Source organism: Bos grunniens, chromosome 9 (genome assembly GCF_055505025.1).
Source record: "Bos grunniens cultivar Pamir isolate PY7600 chromosome 9, Bosgru_T2T1.0, whole genome shotgun sequence".
Lineage (NCBI taxonomy): Eukaryota > Metazoa > Chordata > Mammalia > Artiodactyla > Bovidae > Bos > Bos grunniens.
The window spans coordinates 30,876,284-30,900,176 of NC_141173.1; the positions used below are offsets into that span (position 1 = coordinate 30,876,284).

At 34.8% G+C, this 23,893-nt stretch overlaps 1 protein-coding gene across 7 annotated transcripts in view; it reads left to right on the forward strand.

The window, feature by feature from the left end:
- Nucleotides 1-23,893, forward strand: part of TBC1D32 (TBC1 domain family member 32) — a 207,197-nt gene that overhangs the window by 176,869 nt on the left and 6,435 nt on the right. For 6 of the 7 annotated variants that reach the window (XM_086316349.1, XM_086316351.1, XM_086316350.1 and 3 more), the window contains 2 exons: nucleotides 8,304-8,444; nucleotides 19,770-19,958. In XM_086316349.1, coding sequence (XP_086172475.1) covers nucleotides 8,304-8,444; nucleotides 19,770-19,958 — 330 coding nt within the window. Of the gene's footprint in view, nucleotides 1-8,303; nucleotides 8,445-18,140; nucleotides 18,439-19,769; nucleotides 19,959-23,893 lie in introns of those variants that run through there. The other variant, XM_086316352.1, reaches the window with a different exon arrangement.

Here is a 23,893-nt window from a genome sequence, read left to right on the forward strand (position 1 = left end):
GCTGTGTCACTTTACTTGTTAGTGCATACGGTAGAAGACTTAATATATTACTTTAAAAGTGGCCCTTTTCTACTATATTTGTTCCATTGGTTCTAAGCATTACACTGACACTTTCTATGCAGGTTGACAAAATATGCAAATCTGCATTTGCCAAAAGACATGTTAAAGACACTAGCTTTAGCCATTAATAGCACAGACTTTTCCACCATCTTTAGCACAATACCATGTTAATGTAATTAACCTCAAAAAGCTTCAGCCTGTTTGCCCTGAACCCCATTCCCTTGTTCTATTTTTTTCTTTTCCTTTTGTTCCATGGTCTATATTGATTCCAAATATGCTCCTTAATTTATGTATTTATTTATTACTTACACACTTAAATGTAATCTCTCTGGGGCAAGGTTTTGTCCACTGACATGCCCCACCATAATTATTCAGTAAATATGCTGAATGTATGAATTAATATTTAGATAGATATGTGTAAAATTCATACTTTAATTGAAGAAAGTAGGGAAAACTACTAGGTCATTCAAGTCCCTTATGATTATACAGTTGAAGTGACAAATAGATTCAAGGGATTACATCTAATAGAGTGCCTGAAGAACTATGGACAGAGATTCATAATATTGTACAGGAAATGGTGGCCAAACCATCCCCAAGAAAAAGAAATGCAATAAGGCAAAATGGTTATCTGAAGAAGCCTTAAAAATCACTAAGAAAAGAAGTAAAAGGCGAAGGAGAAAAGGAAAGATATACCCATCTGAATGCAGAGTTCCAAAGAATAGCAAGGAGAGATAAGAAAGCCTTCCTCAGCGATCAGTGCAAAGAAATAGAGGAAACAATAGAATGGGAAAGACTAGAGATCTCGTTAAGAAAATGAGAGATACCAAGGGAACATTTCATGCCAAGATGAGCCCAGTAAATGGCACAAATGGTGTGGACCTAACAGAAGCAGAAGATATTAAGAGGTGGCAAGAATACACAGAAGAACTGTACAAAAAAGATCTTATTGACCTGGATAAACATGGTGTGATCACTCACCTAGAGCCAGACATTTGGAGTGTGAAGTCAAGTGAGCCTTTAGAAGCATTACTGCATACAAAGCTAGTAGAGGTGATGGAATTCCATCTGAGCTATTTTAAACCCTAAAAGATGATGCTGTTAAAGTGCTGCATTCAATATGCCGGCAAATTTAAAAAAATCAGCAATGGCCACAGGACTGGAAAAGGTCAGTTTTCATTCCAGTCCCAAAGGAGGGCAATGCCAAAGAATGCTCAAACTGCCGTACAGTTATGCTCATTTCACATGCTAGCAGGGTAATGCTCAAAATCCTTCAAGCTAGGCTTCATCAATATGTGAACTGATAAATTGCAGATGTAAAGCTGGATTTAGAAAAGGCAGAGGAACCAGAGATCAAATTGTCAACATCCGTTGGATTATAGAAAAAATAAGGGAATTCCAGAAAAACATCTCCTCTGCTTCATTGATGACGCTAAAGCCTTTGACTTTGTGAATCACAACAAACTGTGGAAAATTCTTAAAGAGATGGGAATACCAGACCACTTTACCTGTCTCGAGAAACCTGTATGCAAGTCAAAAAGCAGTGGAATAATGAACTGGTTCAAAATTGGAAAAGGGATATGTCAAGGCTGTATATTGTCACCCTGCTTATTTAACCTATATGCAGAGTACATCATGCGAAATTCCGGGCTGAATGAAGCACAAGCTGGAATCAAGATTGCTGGGAGAAATATCAATAACCTCAGGTATACCACACTAATTGCAGAAAGCAAAGAGGAACTAAAGAGCCTCTAGATGAAAGTGAAAGAGGAGAGTGAAAAAGCTGGCTTAAAACTCAGCATTCAAAAAACTAAGATCATGGCATCCAGTCCCATCATTTCATAGCAAATATATGGGTAAAATGTGGAAATAGTGACAGACTTTATTTCCTTGTGCTCGAAAATCACTGCAGATGGTGACTGCAGCCATGAAATTAAAAGACGCTTGCTCCTTGGAAAAAAAGCTATAATCAACCTATACAGCATATTATAAAGCAGAGACATCATTTTGCCAACAAAGGTCTGCCTAGTCAAAACTGGTTTTTCCAGTAGTCATGTACGAATGTGAGGGTCGACCCATAAAGAAGGCTGAGTGCTGAAAATTGATGTTTTTGAACTGGTGCTAGAGGACTTTTGAGAGTCCCTTGGACTGAAAGAAGATCAAATCAGTCCTGAAGGAAATCAACCCTGAATATTCATTGGAAGGACTGATGCTGAAGCCTCAATACTTAGGCCACCTGATGAGCTGACTGATTGGAAAAGGCCCTCATACTGGGAAAGACTGAGGGCAAGAGGAGAAGGGGACAGGAGAGGATGAGATGGTTAGATGGCATCACTGACTCAATGGACATGAATTTGAGCACGCTCTGGGAGTTGGTGATGGACAGGAAAGCCTGGTGTGCTGCAGTCCATGTGTGTGCATGTGCAGTAGGTCACAAAGAGTTGTGTCCAACTCTTTGCAGTCCATGGGGTTGCAAAGAATAAGGCAGGACTGAGTGACTGAACAATAGCAACAAATGTAAAAGACAGTAGGCTTTCATTACCTTAGAAAATGTATTTAAGAGAGCTCCCCTACATTCTTAAAAGTCTTATAAACAAATTGCATCAAAAAGATTTTAAAATTTGGCTTAGGAGAAACAATATAGTAAATAATGAAATATTAAAGTTTTCAAAAATTTATAAACTCTATTACTGTGAGATAAAAATCATTTGAAAAAAATGTGTCCTTAAGCCATTTAGACAAGAAGAACCCATTAATGTACTGATATAGTTAAATTATCTTCCAATTTTGTCTTTAAGAAAATTCTTCATGAGTGATTAAATAATCATTCTTTATGGAATTTCATCAAGAATCAGTTTGACTAATTGTTAACATCAAAGCTGTTAATAAATATAGATTAAGAAAGATCAAGAAATCAGTTATTTCCATGGAGGAATACCTAATCTCAAATAATAATTATAGTAAAAATAACAATCATGTATGCCGTCTCTGTTAGTTGAAAGATGAGAAAGGATAACAAATTAAATTGAAATAAAAACTGAAGTATTTTAATTCACTTAGAAACAAAACTTCCTTGATGATAAATCAGGATAAAGTTGCATTCTGATTAACTAGTGTAGTTCTACAAGGAAGTGTCATGGAATAGGATAGTCACTTTATACTCATTTAATTATTTTATATAGTTAAATGTGTGAATATCTGTATCATCCTTTTCATAAAATAAATTAATAATAATCCAACACAGGAGGTTTAAAGTTAAAAATTCTAATAGCATTGAAATGTTCATTTAGATTTAAATGTTATAATTATCAGCATGTCATGGCACACTTGTAACCTATTTGCAAGGGATTAACAGTAGTAAGTCATGTAACCAATCACTTACTGGGAAGAGGATAAGCGGTAAAGTCCTTTCCCCTTCATATATGTGACTTCGAATCTTAGAAGATTCCTTTTTCCTATGTGTGGTTCTTTTTTTTCTGAGAGGAGAAATATTGTTTTTTAGAATTAATTGAATCAAAAAGGTATCTCCGAGTTTTCTCTTCAGGACTCTGCATGGTGTGCATGATGCACATGCTTCACAGAGTAACTGCAGCAATGCCAATAAAATACAGCCTGTTCTCTGCCTACAGATCACTAGCGTGGAGGACAGGATTGGACTGGATTGAATTGGATCAGTTTGGATGGGTTTGGAAAGTTTGTCTTTCTACTAGCGTCTTTCTATTTAATATCCATAAGTTTTCCTTAGTGTTAGGAATAAAATGAGTCATCAAAACCGCCTGTAGTGAAAGAAAAAAAACTAAGACTGCATACTGTGTTTTTCTTTAAGCACATATCTTTCATTTTTAATCATTAAAGCCAAATACTCTAAGAAACAGCATAACATGAACATATGGATTCGTATCATGCCAGTTTTAGTGTACCCCAAACCAAAAGTTTTACTGATAACTTTTTCCATGATATCAGGCTAGTTTATATGTTACTTAGGTGATCTGTTAAATGATGTGATCCTGTATGTGTTCTGCTTAATTCTATGTTCCGAATTTTCTTTAGAGTTACCTTTTACTGAGTTACCATACTTTCCAAGAGTTGTGACTAACCAAAATATATCAGAACACTAGAAGTATAACAAATATAATTTATAATTTGATGATTCATAAGATTCTCTGTTATATTCATGTCGCTCAGAGCGGTCATTGATCTGGTTTATGAATATCATTAGCTGCAAATTAGAGTTTTATACAGGAGACAGGGATCAAGACCATCCCCATGGAAAAGAAATGCAAAAAAGCAAAATGGCTGTCTGGGGAGGCCTTACAAATAACTGTGAAAAGAAGAGAAGCAAAAAGCAAAGGAGAAAAGGAAAGATATAAGCATCTGAATGCAGAGTTCCAAAGAATAGCAAGAAGAGATAAGAAAGCCTTCCTCAGCAATCAATGCAAAGAAACAGAGGAAAACAACAGAATGGGAAAGACTCAAGATCTCTTCCAGAAAATTAGAGATACCAAGGGAACATTTCATGCAAAGATAGGCTCGATAAAGGACAGAAATGATATGGACCTAACAGAAGCAGAAGATATTAAGAAGAGATGGCAAGGATACACAGAACTATACAAAAAGATCTTCACGACCCAGATAATCATGATGGTGTGATCACTGACCTAGAGCCAGACATCCTGGAATGTGAAGTCAAGTGGGCCTTAGAAAGCATCACTACAAACGAAGCTAGTGGAGGTGATGGAATTCCACTTGAGCTATTCCAAATCCTGAAAGATGATGCTGTGAAAGTGCTGCACTCAATATGCCAGCAAATTTGGAAAACTCAGCAGTGGCCACAGGACTGGAAAAAGTCAGTTTTCATTGCAATTTCAAAGAAAGGCAATGCCAAAGAATGCTCAAACTACCATACAGTTAAACTTATCTCACACACTAGTAAAATAATGCTCAAAATTCTCCAAGCCAGGCTTCAGCAATATGTGAACTGTGAACTTCCAGATGTTCAAGCTGGTTTTAGAAAAGTCAGAGGAACCAGAGATCAAATTGCCAACATCGGCTGAATTATCGAAAAAGCAAGAGAGTTCCAGAAAAACCTCTATTTCTGCTTTATTGACTATGCCAAAGGTTTTGACTATGTGGATCACAGTAAACTGTGGAAAATTCTGCAAGAGATAGGAATACCGGACCACCTGACCTGCCTCTTGAGAAACCTGTATGCAGGTCAGGAAACAACAGTTAGAACTGGACATGGAAAAACAGACTGGTTCCAAATAGGAAAAGGAGTACATCATACTGTACATTGTCACCCTGTATATTGTCTGCTGTATATTGTCACCCTGCTTATTTAACTTCTATGCAGAGTACATCATGAGAAATGCTGGGCTGGAAGAAGCACAAGCTGGAATCAAGTTGCCGGGAGAAATATCAATCACCTCAGATATGCAGATGACACTACCCTTATGGCAGAAAGTGAAGAGGAACTAAAAAGCCTCTTGATGAAAGTGAAAGAGGAGAGTGAAAAAGTTGGCTTAAAGCTCAACATTCAGAAAAATAAGATCATGGCATCTGGTCTCATCACTTCGTGGGAAATAGATGGGGAAACAGTGGAAACAGTGGCAGACTTTATCTTTCTGGGCTCCAAAATCACTGCAGATGGTGACTGCAGCCATGAAATTAAAAGACGCTTACTCCTTGGAAGGAAAGTTATGACCAACCTAGATAGCATATTGAAAAGCAGAGACATTACTTTGCCAACAAACGTCCATCTAGTCAAGGCTATGGTTTTTCCAGTGGTCATGTATGTATGCAAGAGTTGGACTGTGACGAAAGCTGAGCACCGAAGAACTGATGCTTTTGAACTGTGGTGTTGGAGAAGACTGTTGAGAGTTCCTTAGACTGCAAGGAGATCCAACCAGTCCATTCTAAAGGAGATCAGCCCTGGGTGTTCTTTGGAAGGAATGATGCTACAGCTGAAACTGCAGTACTTTGGCCACCTCATGCGAAGAGTCGACTCATTGGAAAAGCCTTTGATGCTGGGAGGGATTGGGGGCAGGAGGACAAGGGGACGACAGAGGATGAGATGGCTGGATGGCATCACCAACTCGATGGACATGAGTCTGAGTGAACTCCGGGAGATGGTGATGGACAGGGAGGCCTGACGTGCTGCGATTCATGGGGTGGCAAAGAGTCGGACACGACTGAGCGACTGAACTGAACTAAACTGAACTGAGAATTATGAAATGATAATAGACCAGTTAACAAAACTTCTGTTGTTATAAGAGAGTTTACTGTAATTACAGGGTATAATCATTAGTATCTTATTGTCTTTCAGTCAGTTTGTTGAGTAGCTATTCTGTGTAAGTCTTGGTGCTAGGAGTTTTGTTGGTTACCAAAATTTGTGGCATAATTTCTTCCAACAGAGTATAATTCATAAGAGTAGAAGAATTCTTGCCTTATCTTTGGGAATCCATTACATAATAATGTTTTTTTCTTTGAGATAATTAATTAATCTATTGTCCCCATGTCTATACAAACCTAAATATTTTGTATTAAGCAACTTAGAGACCAGTGTAAGAATATTTCTAAAATATATTATTTTTACACTCTTATTATATGTATATTCAGAAAATTGTTATCTAATTTGCATTGAAAATTAAAGTATTGTATATGTATGAGTTGATTTTTTTGCTCTTATGTGTATTTATTAGACTCATTAATTCTACTCTGCAACTAGTAATCAGTGAAAACACATTGTGTACTCAACAAAAGAAGATAAATCAAAGGATGCTAATTCTCATTCAGTTCATATATTTATTCTTAGCTATTTAATAAAAAACTAATTTTCTTTGTCTGAACATCCATCTGAAGTTGACTACAAGATGTTCATTTAATATAATGCATATATCTTCAGTCATCAATATGTAATATTAATTTTTGTGTGTGCTGTGAGATAAATCCCTAAGAACCTATTATAAAACATAAATTTATAGCTCTATGTTTCCACAAATACATATTTCTCCAATATGAAATGGTAAATCATTATTTATCACATTGAATGATAAAACATGAAAACTACTGGTAAATCACTGAATTTCTTATATAACTCAAACATAAATTCTTAAAAACAGTTTAGCAATGAAATTTGAAAAAATTCTCATTTTAACTCATGTAATTGTTATATGTGTGTTTGATTTGTTTTGATTTTCAAGTATTAACTTTCCTTTATTAAAAAAGTTTGAGCTGCCCAATAAAGATAAAAAGGTAAATTTAAATTTGAGTTATATATGAAAATTTCTGAAATCAGTGATCTATCAATAGTTTTCATGTTTTATTATGATAGCAGATCCAATTTGAGTATCCAATTTTTTATCAGTCTATAGGATATAATTGCTAGTCTAATAATTTTTCTTAACTCAAAATTACATCTTCAAGTTTGTTCTTTGTTTAAAAAATGTATTGTGGTTAGATGTTGAGTTTACTAGATGTTGAGTTTACAGTAACATTAAAGCATACAGCATTCATGATGATAAATTGTACTCAAGAACTAAATTGAAATAACCTACTTTATGAAGAAATTGCTGAAAAATGCATTTTTAAGTATATGTATATATGTATCTATACATATATGATATATATACATAGAAATATAAATAAATACAAAATATATGAAATAAATTATAGATAGATAGATAGATAGCCTGAATTCATTAATGAGGATGCACCACAATTTTAGAGATGAATTTCTTATGGATTTCTCAGTTCAATTATTAGTAACTCAGGTTTAGATTTGGGTTATTTAACATTAGCTTAGAAAAAGCCGATTAGGCAAATATCTTAAGAGCTGACAAACTATATAAACTCTTTTGATATTTTAGAGTCATTAACTAAAGTCAAGGATAATATAAAAATATTGAAATATGCTTAGAATTAAAATGTAAAGCACTTATTACTAATGTACTTATTTATATATTTATTCTTTCATGTAATACCCATCTCCATTATTCCATAGAGATTGAATTTGTCAAAATTACAAAGTGTTAATTGTATTCATTATCTCCGAAGGAAAGTATCATACTGCCTTTATTGAGGTTTAATCTTTCTTTGGTGTTTAACGTTCTAACTTTTTAATTCACATAAAATTTGCGGTAGGTTGTTATGCCACCATGTTAATTTTGAAGTACTAATTTAAAGCATAGGATTTAAATAAGTTTGTTTTTAAATTCATTAATTCTCGATTTTTCTCTTTCATGCAGAGGTACCTACCTATTGACACTATAGAATCTGGCATTCATCCAGTGTATTTTTGCAGCACTCACTATATTGAAATGCTACTGAAAGCGGAGGTGCCACTTGTATTTTCAGCTTTTCACATGTCTGGTTTTGCACCATCACAGGTAATTCATGGAAAATAGTATTTCTTCAACTCCCAGAGCTCAGTGTCTTTGCAAAGAAAATTATATTCTCATCAAATACAGGAAACACATTAAAATTAATCAATCATTTTGTAAATAGTTATATGTCTGCTGCTACTGCTGCTGCTCAGTCACTTCAGTTGTGTCCGACTCTGTATGACCCCATAGACGGAAGCCCACCAGGCTCCCCCGTCCCTGGGATTCTCCAGGCAAGAACACTGGAGAGGGTTGCCATTTCCTTCTCCAATACATGAAAGTGAAAAGTGAAAGGGAAGTCACTTAGTCGTGTCTGACTCTTAGCGACCCCACAGACTGCAGCCTATCAGGTTCTATATGTGTTTAAATCTTTAAGCTGGCTTCCCCTAGGTCTTGCACATTACCATTACATTAGATCTCTGGCATTCACAGATTTTGAGTTCTGTTTCAGCTATTCAAGACATAGACATTCTGGAAATCTATGACATGTAGACTTTTTAATGGAGTATCTCCTTCATAAGGCTTCTGCAAGGATAGTATCTCCTACTGCAAATAGGATGATAGTATCTCATTCTGCAAATGATAGTATCTCCTTCATAAGGCTTCTGCAAGGATTAGGTAGACTAACTGAGGGCAAGAATTCTTATCACCACTGAGTATCTGGTATGTGAGATATTGTATCTTATCTAACAGTAAGCTCTCTTTTGGAGTCTGGGAAGGTTTAATGATGTCTTGAGGGCCTGGTATTGGGCATGTGGTTATTTGCAGTAGCCAAAGATGTCTCCCTCCTGTGCTTAGTCAGTCTTTCAGTGGTAGAGTGTGGATTGCTTCTTTACTATGTTATCAGGCTAAAATTTAATATTTTAAAACTTAAATCTTTCTTCTGTTTTTAGAATTGAATCTCTAGGTCAGAGTCCAGAAGGTAGATACTTAATCAAAAGATACGAACACTTTTAAGGTTCTTGATGCATACCAAGTTGCTTTGATTTTGTATTCTTCTAATAGAAATGAAGAGAGTGTCTGTTCTCCAGGACTGGGTACTTGGGTTTTTCAAAACTAATTGCTAAATTTTTAAAATTTGCAGGGTTTGAGGCTTTTTTGAACATTAATAAGGTTGATTATAATTCCACAGTTTTGTTAACTAGTTGTATCTTTTTATTCATTGCCCATCTGTCTTAGTGGACTTCCTATTGACTTGTAAATATCCTTTAAAAGTAACCTCCACTATCCAAATCCCTTCAGTTCTTGAGTAATAATTTTTTACTTATTTTATAATTTGACCTATCTACTTATTTATTATTATATTTGTATTTATTATTCTGTTTTGCTTATTGAACTTTATTATTGCATCTTAACATGGGGTAAGAGTAAATAAACCTATTATTTACTTCCTAATGCTCTCCTAAAAAAGTCAATTTACTATTTATACCTATTGGTTCCTCTTATGTGCACTTTAAGAAGATTTTTCTCAGGTCAAAGTGGACATTTAAATTTGAAATTTAGATTTTTATTCTGTTAAAATATAGATACTTTGAAAAAAATTATGTTCACATCACATTATTCTTCACATTATGATATATGCTTTTATACTTACTTTGAAGAGACCTTATATCACTTATTACATTTACTTGTATCAGGTTACTCTGCCTGTTGAATTTTAAATTTCCTGAAATTTAATAAGAAGTTCAAATATAACAAAGGAATTGCATGTAGTGGAAACGCCAATTCTTTCTTAGCCAATTCTCACTCTTACTATGTTTTTACCTAAACTCTTCTGAGAATTTTGAATCACAAAATGTTTAATTCTGCTTGGAATTAGTTACAATAAGTTCAACAATCCTTTCTATTTATATTTTTATATATATATATATATATATATATATATATATATATATATAAAATAATTCAAGCCAAGGAGAGTTCCTTTTGTCATTCTAGATTATGTGCTGTACTCAGTCAGTCAGTTGTGTCTGACTCTTTGGACCCCATGGACTGTAGCCTGCCAGGCTCCTCTGTCCATGGGATTTTCCAGATGAGAATACTGGAGTGGGTTGCCTTTCCCCTCTACAGGGGATCTTCCCAACCCAGGGATTGAACCCGGGTCTCCTGCATTGCAGACAGATTCTTTACCATCTACACCAAACATTTAAGAATGGATGACCAAAAACTGTGGGGAAAACTTTCAGTACCCAAGGCCCTACGATATCAATTTGGTGTACCTCTTTATCGTTTTGGCTTCTCTTTAACAATTTGATATGTTATTATCAATTTGAAGCTACATACATGTAGATTTACCTAATAAAAAACTACTGCATTATTTCTGAGTAGTAATGTTATATTTCTTAAATTATCTAATGTAAAAATGCCTGTCTATGGCTCCTTATGTGAGCTAATCATTTTGTGTCTTAAGAAGTATGTATCATTGCTTTGTTATTATTAACCATTTTATTGCTAATTATGAAATATGAAAACAACATTTAAATAACTTGGTGTATGTAGTTAAGTAATTATTTATATACAAATTTTGTATTTCAAAGTTTACTCATTCTGATCTAATTAGGAGCCATGCTTTTTAAAGTTGCATATTTATAGACATTAAGGGATTGGTTGATTAATGAAAGAATTTGTGAGCAGATTGCTAAATAAAATATACAGATCTCTAGACTAAAAATAATAAGCTCAACTAGAATACAAGCTCAATTAGCTAGAAATACATATTTGTTGATTAGCATTTGAGATGGGAAGGAAAATCAAAATGAAAATATACTTTTAAAATGAACAGAAAATCACATATTCTAATGAAAATGTAGAATTTTATTCTTTAAAAGAAAAAACTTTATTGTATTTTAGTAATTTTCCTATCCTAAGAAGTACCCCATATCTTTAATGACTTAACTTTTGTAATTCCTTGGGGTCATCATTTTGCATATCATTGATTATTGTACTATATTGTGTCAGCAAGTGAGCTAACATGTATAATCCTCCAAATACACTCAAGAAAAATCTCTTGATTTTTCTCATTGCTGCTTTTCCCCCCTCCATGAAAGCAGGATTAAAGAAAACTATTTTATTGTTTCATATTTTGTGACAGTGCATTTTGAAAATGCAAAGTATACAAATGTAAAGCAAGGGTTCAAGACTGGGAATGCCCCTTGTATGTGCATGTCCCCAAGCTTTCCCTTTCTTTATGTTGTTGATGTTGCTATTTGAAATGGTACCTTCTCCCTCCTTGTGCCCCATCTTTACTTGTCATACTTATCTTTGATATCTGTCCAAATGGAAACTTTTAGGATCACTTACAAGTAGATGATTCTGCTTTGAATTGTATGCAGTTTCTGTGTTACTCTTCTAGTAACACAGTACTCTTTGCTTTGTGGAATCATTATTTGTGTGTTTACCTCTTTCTTACTAGTTGAAGTTTGTTAAAGATATGTATGCCTGATATATCTTCAAGTCTTTTAAGTATCTTGACACAGTGTCTTGTCTAGAAGTGCAATAAATATACTTTTTTATTTATATCAGTGCTTCACAGTATAAAAGTGTGTTTTCAGATCTTATTTCATTTAAAATTTTAACTTCATTTGACAGATGGAGAAATTCAGGAACATTCAGGATCAGTGAAATGAGTGAATTGACTTATTGATATAACCCTGATAGCAAGGACTTCACTTGAAACCACATCTTACTTTACTAACATTCTTTCTATGATGAATAAATAAAATAATGTCAGAAGAGTTTTTAAAAATAGGGTCTTTGTATCATAAAACTTAATCATTTAGGGCATACCTCTTTTGACTTAATCAGGTATTCTTAAGTAATTGTTCTAACTAATGTTTTTACTAAAGAATTAAGTACATTTTTTGAAGATTGTTTTATATCTAGATACAACTGAGAATAATTTACCTTAGATATAATAATGATGTTTTTATCAGTGTTTCATCATAAAATGTCCTTTGTCATGAAAGTGAAAGTCACTCAGTTGTTTCCAGCTCTTTGCAACCCCATGGACTATACAGTCCATGGAATTCTCCAGGCCAGAATACTGGAGTGGGTAGCCTTTCCCTTCTCCAGGGGATCTTCTCAACCCAGGGATCAAACCCAAGTCTCCCTCAGGTGGGTTCTTTACCAGCTGAGCCACAAGGGAAGCCCAAGAATGCTGAAGTGGGTAGCCTATCCCTTCTCCAGCGGATCTTCCCAACCCAGGAATCAAACTGGGGTCTCCTGCATTGCAGGTGGGTTCTTTACCAACTGAGCTATCAGGGAAGCCTGTGGTGTTTGTCATAAGCTTAAGTATAAGGAGCAAACTTTTCTAGGAAGGCTATGGTACATTTTGATACATATTGTGTAAGGGATTTTCCTCCCTTTTTATCCTAAAGTGAATGTGTTAGTGGCTCAAAAAATCATTTAAATGTTTCAAATATAATTAAATGTAAGGAATATTGGTTTACCATAAAAACATAATTAGTTTATTTTACTTTCTTTGTCATCTATTCCATTAATTGCTAATAGCAATTTTATTAATAGTATATTTTTGAGATTTATGTGAGGGAATTTTGCAGTTTCTAGCAAAAGCACACATGCATTTACCCTTTCATCCAGCCATCTCATTTATAGAAATCTATCCCAGAAATACACTGACAAAAATTTTGAAAATGCCTGTGTATAGATATGTTTTATAGCATATAAGACCATATAGTATAAAGACTGGGGCTTCCCTGGTGGCTCAGTGGTAAAGAATCCGCCTGTCAATGCAGGAGACACGTGTTCAGTACCTGGATCAGGAGGATTCCCTGGAGGAAGAAATGGCAATCCACTCCAGTGTTCTTACCTGGGAAATCCCATGGACAGAGGAGCTTGGCGGGCTACAGTGTATGGAGTTGCAAAAGAGTTGGCCATGACTTAACAGCTAAACAACAACAGTAACTATCAAAAGACTAGGAATAATACACGTGTCTATAAATAGGGACTTGTTGAGTTAGTTATGGTTTATCTACAGGGTAGTACTGCTCCTGCTGCTGCTGCTGCTAAGTCGCTTCAGTCGTGTCCGACTCTGTGCGACCCCATAGACGGCAGCCCACCAGGCTCCCCCATCCCTGGGATTCTCCAGGCAAGAACCCTGGAGTGGGTTGCCATTTCCTTCTCCAAGCCATGCAAGTGAAAAGTGAAAGTGAAGTCGCTCAGTCGTGTCCGACCCTCAGCCATCCCATGGACTACAGCCTTCCAGGCTCCTCCGTCCATGGGATTTTCCAGGCAAGAGTATTGGAGTGGGGTGCCATTGCCTTCTCTACAGGGTAGTACTATGCAGTTATAAAACTGAATAAGAGATACCTCTGTATATTGCCATGGAGTGATAGTCAGGATCTTTTGTTAAGAGAGATAAAGGTGGAGAACAAAAACAAAAAAATGTTTAGTATTTTACTATTTATATGGGAAAACGTGGGAATATAAATACAAGTTCAAATGTGTTTGTATTAAAAAATGAAAGAATGTATCATATTTTGTTAAGTGATTGCTTATAGGGATAAGTAAGGAATGAGCTCAAGAGTCAGGAAATATACCTTACTTTGGAGTCATTTAAATAGTTCATATCATACTATAAATACATATAATTAAATGAACCTAACAGTACCTACTTGACAGTATAACCTTGTAAGAAGCACTTTGATTTTTTAACCATTTTTAAAGTATAGTAAATTTTCAATGTATTAATTTCATATGTATGTCAAAGTGATTCAGTTATACATATATATGTACATATATATGTTATTTTCGGAATCTTTTGCATTATAGGTTATTACAAGGTATTGAATATAGTTCCCTGTGCTCTCTAGTAGGTCCTTGTTATTTATCTATTTTATATATAGTGGTGTTTATATGCTAATCCCACACTCCTAATTTATCTCCCACACACCCTTATTGTGTTCTCTGGTAACCAGAGAAAGTTTGTTTTCTATGTCTGATTCTCTGTTATGTAAATAATTTCATTTATATCATTATTTTAGATTCCACATATAAGTGATATCATATGATGGTTGTCTTTCTCTGACTTCCCTTAGTATGATAATCTCTAGGTCCAACCATGTGCTGCAAATAGCATTATTTCATTCTTTTTTTATGACTGATATTCCATTGTGTATATATATATACCACATCTTCTTTATCCAGTCATCTCTAGATAGACACTTAGGATGCTTCCATGTCTTGGCTATTGTAAATACTGCTGCAGTGACCATTGAGGTGCATGTGTCTTTTTGAATTAGAGTTTTCTCACATAAATGCACAAGAGTAGGATTGCTGGATCATATGGTAACTCTGTTTTTAGTTTTTACAGAACTTCCATACCGTTCTCCAGAGTGTCTGCACCAATTTACATTCCCACCAACATTTTGGAGGGTTTCTTTTTCTCCACACCCTGAAAGGCACTTAATTTTTTTTAAGGCACTTTAAAACATAGGCATTTGACTGTACATCCCAAGTGATATGTTGTCTAAATGACAAAGAAAACAACAGAAATATTACTGTTTTAAGTATTCATGTTGCTTATGGTAGTGCTGGTATTATTATTATGGATTCTTATTTTTGTCTTGTTCAGTAAATGAAACAAAAAATTGATACCATTGATAACTCAGATTTTCAGTTTGTTTTAATGCAAGCACAGATATAATATATAGCAAGTTATGATGTGTTTTATCTTAAAAGCTTTAAGAAGGGAAACCTGTAGAGGAAAATGGACTTCAGAGACATGTCAATCAATCCAAATTTTGAAACTGTGATGGCTCTGGTATATATAATGCTTTCTTCCTATTATGTGTATTTGGAATAATTACATAATAAAAATGTTAAAGAAAAGAGTTCATCATGTCTGTTTGGATACATATTATTTCTTTTGTCCTGTTAGAGCCCTAGACTATCAGCTAATATATAGATCACTTCATCTTATAAAAATAGAGAAGCTATTTGCTTAAGGTTTAAAAGACATAACTCATAGTTTAGCATTCTTCCAGGGATATAGTGTTCTGAATTCTATCACAATTGGATAATTCTGGGATATTTTGCTCATGTAATAGCAGTAGCTGGTATAGTTTCTGCCAAATGAAGAAGCTCATATATTTAAAAGGTGTATGTCTCCTCTTTAAGTGCAAGTTCTGTGAGGACAAGGACTAAATGTATTTTATTCACTTAAGAATTATAATAATGCTTGTTGTATATTAGGTACATAAGTGTTTGTTAAATGAATGATAAACATCTGTACCTCTGTTATAGAATAACATTTATATAGCACTTGATATATTTTCAAAATGCTTTCAATTATAATGATTCATTTTTCCTCTCTTAAATTTCCCACATGTTGAAAATGCTGGTATTATTCTCCATCTGGGGCTTTCCAAATGGCGCACATAAAGAAACTGCCTACCAGTGCAGGAGATGTAAGAGCTGCTTGTTCAATCCCTGGGTCAGGAAGATCCCCCTGAGGAGAGCTTGGCAACCCACTTCAGTATTCTTGCCTGAAAAACTCCATGGACAGAGGACCCTGATGTGTTATATTGTCCATAGGGTTGCAAAGAGTTGGCTGTGACTGAAGTGACTCAGCACACACACACATTCTACATTTAATGAAAAAACAAAACAAAACATAGAAAATAGTGCTTGAATGTTGTGTAAATCCCAGAAAATTGCAGTTGCTTTAGAAACCATGTATAATAAATAAGTAATTACAGATCTGAGGACAACTTTCTTTTAACCAGTACGGATAAAGCTTTAGGAATAAGTAAATATTTTGACTTCAGATGTCTTTGTTTGAATCATAAAAGTGGTAGGTTTAAAGGTCAAAATGAGTCAGTGGTCAACAGTTTCACACCTTTCAACCTGTAGAATAGTCAGACCAACTAAAAAGAAGATGGGAACTGTGATCCCTTCATCATTATCCACTTGCTAGTCACCCATGAAGCTGACAGCTGAATGGGAACTGATTTCTCTGGCTGCCCAGATCATTTGCATTAATTTTCATTCTTCAATTGTTTCTATTTATTCATTCATCTAGAATCTTTCATTTTCATTAACAAAGCATGGCCCTTGCTTGACTAGTATTTATAGCTGTGACAAAGCATGGTCAGAACCCTGGCAGTAGTGCATTAGGGAATTAAGAGCCACTGACTGCTTCAACCCATCTAGTCAAGTAGGAACAAGAATTGCTTCCTCCCCAATGCAGCAGAGCTGTAGATACTTGATTGGGCAGTGGAAGTTTGGTAATTAACTTTGCATGACAACCTGCCCTCCAGGTCAAGATCTAGAAGAATCCTATTGCTGCCAAATGAAATTTAAAGTTAGGACCAAAATAAATTAAATATATCCTGTCCATTGACAAATACTGAATGTTCATGTGTATATTCAAATTCAATATTGAGTTAACCTATGGCTCTATAAAAATATTTTGGAACATAATAGAAGGGAACATATTTGTAAAGAAAAATCTGATCCTGAGAACAGAATTACAGTTAAAAAAATACTTGGTTATATGTAGTTGGCATTATCAATAATAAGAAATATGACCAGAAGATGAGGGGGAAAAAGATATGCCTATAATAGCTAAAATTAAAATGTTAATGGTTGACTTGAGTAATGATGTATGGAAAACAAAAATGTAATATCATCTGATATGGGCCGATTTGTTGTTCAGTCACTAAGCCATGTCTGACTCTTCATGACCCCATGGACTGCAACATGCCAGGCTCCTCTGTCCTCCACTGTCTCCCACGGTCTGTCCATAACCATCTCATCCTCTGTTGCCCTTTCTCCTTTTGCCTTCAAACTTTCTCAGCATCAGGGTCTTTTCCAGTGAATCAGCTTTTTGCATCAGGTGGCCAAAGTATTGGAGCTTCTGCTTCAGCATCAATCCTTCCAGTGAATATTCAGGATTGATTTCCTGACAGGTTAGATCTCCTTGTAGTCCAAGGGACTTGCAAGTGTCTTCTCCAAACCACAATTCAAAAGCATCAGTTCTGAGGCACTTGGCTTTCCTTATGGTCCAACTCTCACACTTGTACATGACTACTGAAAAAAGCATAGTATCCTCCCTGCAAAAAAAAAAAAAAATCATATGTTGAAATTCTAAGCCTCAGTATCTCAGAATGAGGCTATATTTGGATATAGAGTCTTTAAAGCAGTGTGTGTGTGCTAAGTCACTTCAGTCGTGTCCAACTCTTTGTGATCCCAAGAGCTGTAGACTGCCAGGCACTTCTATCCATGGGATTCTCCAGGCAAAAATACTGGAGTGGGTTGCCATGCCCTTCTCCAATGGATCTTCCCAACCCAGGGATTGAACCCATGTCTCTTATGTCTCCTGCATTGGCAGGTGGGTTCTTTACCACTAATGCCACCTGGGAAGCTTTAAAGGGGTTATTAAGTTACAATGAGGTCATTAAACTTAATTATGAGGTCATTAAAATGGGCTTCCCTGGTGGCTCAGACAGTAAAGATTGAGGGAGGCCTGGTTCAGTCCCTGGGTTAGGAAGATCCCCTGAACAAGGGCATGGCAACCCACTCCAGTATTTTTGCCTGGAGAATCCCCATGGACGGAGGATCCTGGCAGGCTATGGGGGTTACAGATCCATGGGGTTACAGAGTCAGACACTACTGAGTGACTAAGCACAGCACAGAGGTCATTAGGGTGGGTCTGAATCCAATATTACCATTACCTTACAGGAAGTAATTTGGATACCAGACATGTACAGAAGGAAGACCTCTGTGAAATGAAATGTGAAAATGTAGGGAGAAGATGGCCATTTACAAGCCAAGAAGAGAGGCCTCAGAAGAAACCAACCCTGCCAGTACCTTGATCCTGGACTTTTCCAGAATTATGAGATCAATTTCTGTTAAGTCACCCAGTGTGTTACCTTGTTACGACAATCTTATCAAACTAATACCCATGTTAAAGGCAGTTAAAAGCAGAATCAACATTCCTCCCAAATTGAGTCAGGGATATAAAAGCAAAGTTTAGAAACTACTGGAGAATGTATTTTTTTAAAGGTCAACACAATAGAACAAAAAAGAAAAATTTGTGTGTGTCTTTATTTATCTTTGTATGACAGATTGAGATATGCTTTATCTTTATATCTGTTCCCATTCCTTCTTCCTCACCCCTAAAAATCAAAACTATAGTGAAGAGAGGTTAAATAAAAGAAAATTCTCCTCAGTGGTAATTTTTAAGTCATAAATGAAAATTAAAATATTTGAAAGTAATTGTCTCAGTTTCCTAGGAATGTCATATCAAAGTACCACGAACTCAGTAGCTTAAAACAACAGCAATTTATCATCTCACAGTTTGAGAGGATAAAAGTGTTGGCAGGGCTGTGTTCACTTAGACAGCACTGAGAAAGAACTGTTTGTTGCCTCTTTCCTCTTTTCTGGTAGCCATTGGTATGTCTCAGCTTATAGATACATCACTCCAATCTTCTGTCTTCACGAGACAGTCTCCACGTGTGTCTTTTCAGGGCCTTCCCACTGTGTGTTCACATTTTCAGTTTATTTGATATAAGTCATGTTGGAATAAGGCTCAGCCTAACCTCATTTTCACTTGATTACCTCTGTAAAGACACTGTTTTCAAATAATGTCACATTCATAGGTCCTGGGAGTTAGGACTTTGACTTATTTTGGGGGGAGAGACACAATTCCACCCATAACATTGCTGTACCAAAACATTACCAATGTTAATCACTGTATTATTATTTTTTAGTAGGCATGTATTGCTTTTATAATCTGAAAAATGTTTTTCAGAAAGTAAATGATTTTTGTAAAAAGTCTCATTTTTGAGTTCTGTACATTAGCTCTCAGTTTCTATGTTATATAATTCTGGTTGATTTAAATTGTTTTATTATTCAGCAAGAGTCCATTTGCATTAATGTAACATTTAGCAATCTGTCATCTGCATAATTATACATCTGTGATTCTAGGTAGGATAGAAGATGCTCCCATTTCTGAATTAAAATAGTCTCAGCATTTGTTATCTGAAGAGAGCAGACTGGTGTTATAGGTAAGAGAAGGACAATATGAATCAAGAAGGCATTTAGCAATAGCATAGGAACAGTATGAACACCATCAGTTAACCCCTAAGTCCTGAGTTGGGACTTGAGTAATGGCCTTGGGAGGCCATTAGAGTTTTCTCACACATTAGGCAAGTAGGTGAGGCATCCTTATATCCTTATTAGGCTTCTTGTAGTCAGACTGTCTATTTTGATTGAATGGTTTTATGTGAGTTATTTATTGAGTACTGCTTTTAAAAAGTCAAAATGGCTATATCAGCTTTCTAATGACCTTTTATTTTTTTTTCCTAGATTTGTATGCAATGGATAACTCAGTGTTTTTGGAATTATTTAGATTGGATAGAAATCTGCCATTACATTGCTACCTGTGTTTTCCTTGGTCCAGATTATCAAGTGTATATCTGTATAGCTATATTCAAACATCTTCAACAAGACATTCTACAGCACACTCAGACTCAAGATCTGCAGGTTTTCCTAAAAGTGAGTAACTTTATTTCTAGAGGAAAAATTTTGGTTGAAAGTTGTCAACTTTGATGGGGTGCCTAGTGCCAGGTATTTTTCTATATGCTCATGCAATCCTAAAAACAACCTTGAGAGGTAGGTATTATAATCTTTATTTTAGAGATGAGGAAACAGGTATTAAGTACATTGCCCAAGATTTTACAGCTGATGAATGCTGCTAAACTGTGATGGGGCTGGGATATGAAGGTAAGCTGTCTGGCTACAAATTTTGCTTTTAACCAGTATGCTGTGCCTAGAGGACTTTTTTTTTTTTTTTTTATACTCCTGTATCTTATTTAGCTAATAAAAGTTCAAGTTACTATGTGTTAATACACAGCTTTGAAACTTTTTTAAAAATGTAATTTATTATACCTTCATACTCTATTTTTCTAAATTTTGAAATATTTTTTGAAAGGTTTCCATGAAAGAATCTATCTTAACACTGTTTTTAAAAGTCATTATTATATAGAAGTACAGAAGTTAATATTTTAAAGCAAGATCAAATAGCTTTCTTTTTCACAATAATGTGACTTTTGAAACTCTGGACTTTAGAAAATATAAGATATATAAATACCTCCCTATATGTGATTCTTGCTGAAAATGCAGATTTGTTTTAAGTTTAAATATTTCCTTGAATTTAAGTATATTTCCCTCCCCCCGCTACCCTCAGATACATACGCATGCATAGACACACTTACCCTAGAACCAACATTCGTCATATGTAGCTTTTTTCTAGGTGGACAAATAATTTCCATGTGAATTAATTTTATTTCTATTATTTATTGTTAGATATTTTTCAGTTATTTTTCTTTTTTTGTTTCTCATTTATTTTTTATTAAAGCATAATTGCTTTACAGATTTTTGTTGTTTTCTGTCAAACCTCAACATGAATCAGCCATAGAAATATATATATCCCCTCGCTTTTGAGCCTCCCTCCCATCTCCCCCCATCCCACCCCTCCAGGCTGACACAGAGCCCTGTTTCAGTTTCCTGAGACATACAGCAAATTCCTATTGGCTATCTATTTTACGTATCGTAGTGCAAGTTTCCTTGTTACTCTTTCCTTACATCTCACCCTCTCCTCCCCTCTCCCCATATCCATAAGTCTATTCTCTTTGCCTGTTTCTCCATTGTTGCCCTGTAAATAAATCTTCAGTACCATTTTTCTAGATTCTATATATATACGTTAGAATATGGTATTTATCTTTCTCTTTCTGATTCACTTGTCATTTGATGATGTCTTTTGTAAGTAAATGTCATTGATCATTTAAGATTGATAAACTGTCAATCAATTTTTATTTCATAAATACTAAATCCAAAAGGTCTCAAACTTCCTACATGTATCATAGAATTATGATCTTAGAAACATTCTTAATGAAATAAGGTATAACACAACAATGGTCATACAAGCAGAAGGAAAATTTAGGTAGAAAAAGAAAAAAATTATCTGTAAAAGGTGATTTGGAGAACAGGGATGGTTAAGTAAGTGAGAATTATATTGAGGACAAAATGTGGGTTCCTTTTCAGTAAGGGGCATTTTCATTAGTTGCAGTGGTCAGTTAAAGGGATTTCAGGGCCTAAAATTTCCCCAAATACTTACATTTGAATGCCTTCTTACCTATAATTATCTATTCTCTTATCCTACTTTAGTTTCTTTTATAGTGTGTGTCACTGACTGAAATTATCTTAGATATACTGTCAGTCTTCCCCAGTATACTGTATAAGCTCCACAAGGATTGTGATTTTGTCTATCTCAGTTACTAGTGTATTTTTCGGTGCTTTGAACAGCACCTGGTACATGGTAGGTGCTCAATAAACACTTGCTAGAGTAAACAATGAATGTAAATAAATATAAAGGGAGAGATTAATGGACTTAATTGTATTCACATTGAATAACAAAAATTACTAACACCTTCCTTTCCACCAGAGGGGTGTCCATATATTTCATCATGCTTAACCTGATAGATGCTGGTGATTATTGCAATCTCACCTCTTCCTGATTGCTGCCAGGAAAAATAATAGAGTTTACAAATGGTGACCTCTTTAAATATTTCCCAAACTCTGTTATGCTCTAGGCATAATGCTATCAGTTTAAAACTAAAGAATTTTAAAATGAGGGTTTTTTAAAGATAAAAGATTATCTTTACTAAGTCCTACTTAAATTACTAAAATTTTAATTGAATTGGCTTAAATCCAAAGTAAGAGCATGTTGGCAAAGAATTAATTTTAGCAGTTGTCCTGGAGCTAACCTTACTTCTTACTCCTGCTGTTTGCATTCATCTGAGGTATTAGGAAAAATGCCTTTCTAATACCATGACTTCATGTTATTTTTTGTTTCCAGCAAGTAGATCTGGGGTCACTGATCTCTTTTGATGAGCAGTTATTTTTCTTGTGAGATAAATTCCAGTATACTCTATTAAGTATGCATTTACATACCCCTTTAACTACTCCATTAAGCCCAGTTAAAATGTCTTCTTTGAAAAGTATGTAAACATATGTACACTATTTTTCACTTATTCATATATTAACCAATAATGAAATTTCAATTAAGGAAGTGATTTTATTCTTCCTTTCCTCAGGAAAGGAAAATCCACCAAGTCAGAAAGACATAGGATTTTTAAAGTCCTCATTAAACTGTTGTTATGGGGATTAAACCTTTGAAATTAGGTTTTATACTTTCTGATCCAAAATCTCAGACTTGTACAAAGGGAGAAAAAACTTGTCAATAATTTTCCATATAACTACATACCACAGCCATAATGATATTCTTACGTAGGTTACGTTATGCCCTGACTCTACATATTTAGTAATGACTGTTTCTGATAGGAACAGGACGTAGAGTAGTTCAGGGGACTTTTACTGTTTATTGTATGCATTTATGAGGGCTCTTTTTTTTTTAAATTTTTGAAGAATGAGCCCCTACTTTTGTAATAAAGCTATTTTTAAAAAGGGTATTAATCATTATATAAAAATAGATAGAACAAGCATCAACTGTGCTAAATGAGTTCAAATAATTAGACCCAGTTGAAATAGTTTGCAAAATATTGAAAAACCACAAACATGTTTTCAATTACAGTATTATCAGTTATCCTGAGAAACTTGAGAAAATGAGATGATTCCAGAAAATTGAAAATATGAAATTCTTTTCCCTGTTTAATTTCATGTATTTACAGAAAGAGATAAGATAGAAGCATTGCTTTAGGAATAAAAATCTCTCTGAAGCATATAGTATAGAGAAAATACCAACTCATTCTGTATTCGCTTTGGTTTGGGCTCAAGATTTGAAATTAAGTAACTGAGTCTAGACTCGGTGCTTGAATTTATGGTAACCCCCTGAATAATTCTTCATGATCTGTATATTTAAAAAAGATGACTTGGGATTTCTTAACTAAGTTTTACCTAATTAAAAAAAAAAAAAAACAAGCAGAATAACTTCTTTATATTTCCTCATTTGATTAAACCACTAAAAGATTAGATGAATGCCATGGGTGTAAGTTTATCAGCAAGGTATCGTCTGAGTTTTTTGCAGCATCTTTTTAAACACAATAAATATGTGGGTTGGATAATAGAGCAGCTAAGTGCATTATTCCCACACTATGGCATTGGATAAATTACGGCTGAGCTAGAAGACAACTTCTAAAGATGTGCTGAAAATCTTAGTCTTGAACCTAAAATTTTTCTGTGACAGATGATAGTTCAGAAAATCTGTAGGCATCAAACTTTCAGAAACGAAAACATCATCTGACAAAATTAATTTTCTCAATATCTCAGACTTGAAAATCTAAAGTTGGGTTGGTTTGTTTTTTAATGAATCTCTTTTTTTCTCTCTCTCACATGCATTCCCCTACCCCCGCCCCCCCCCCCCACACACACACATACAGACACACACAAAAGCAAGTTTAGGTTGATTTACT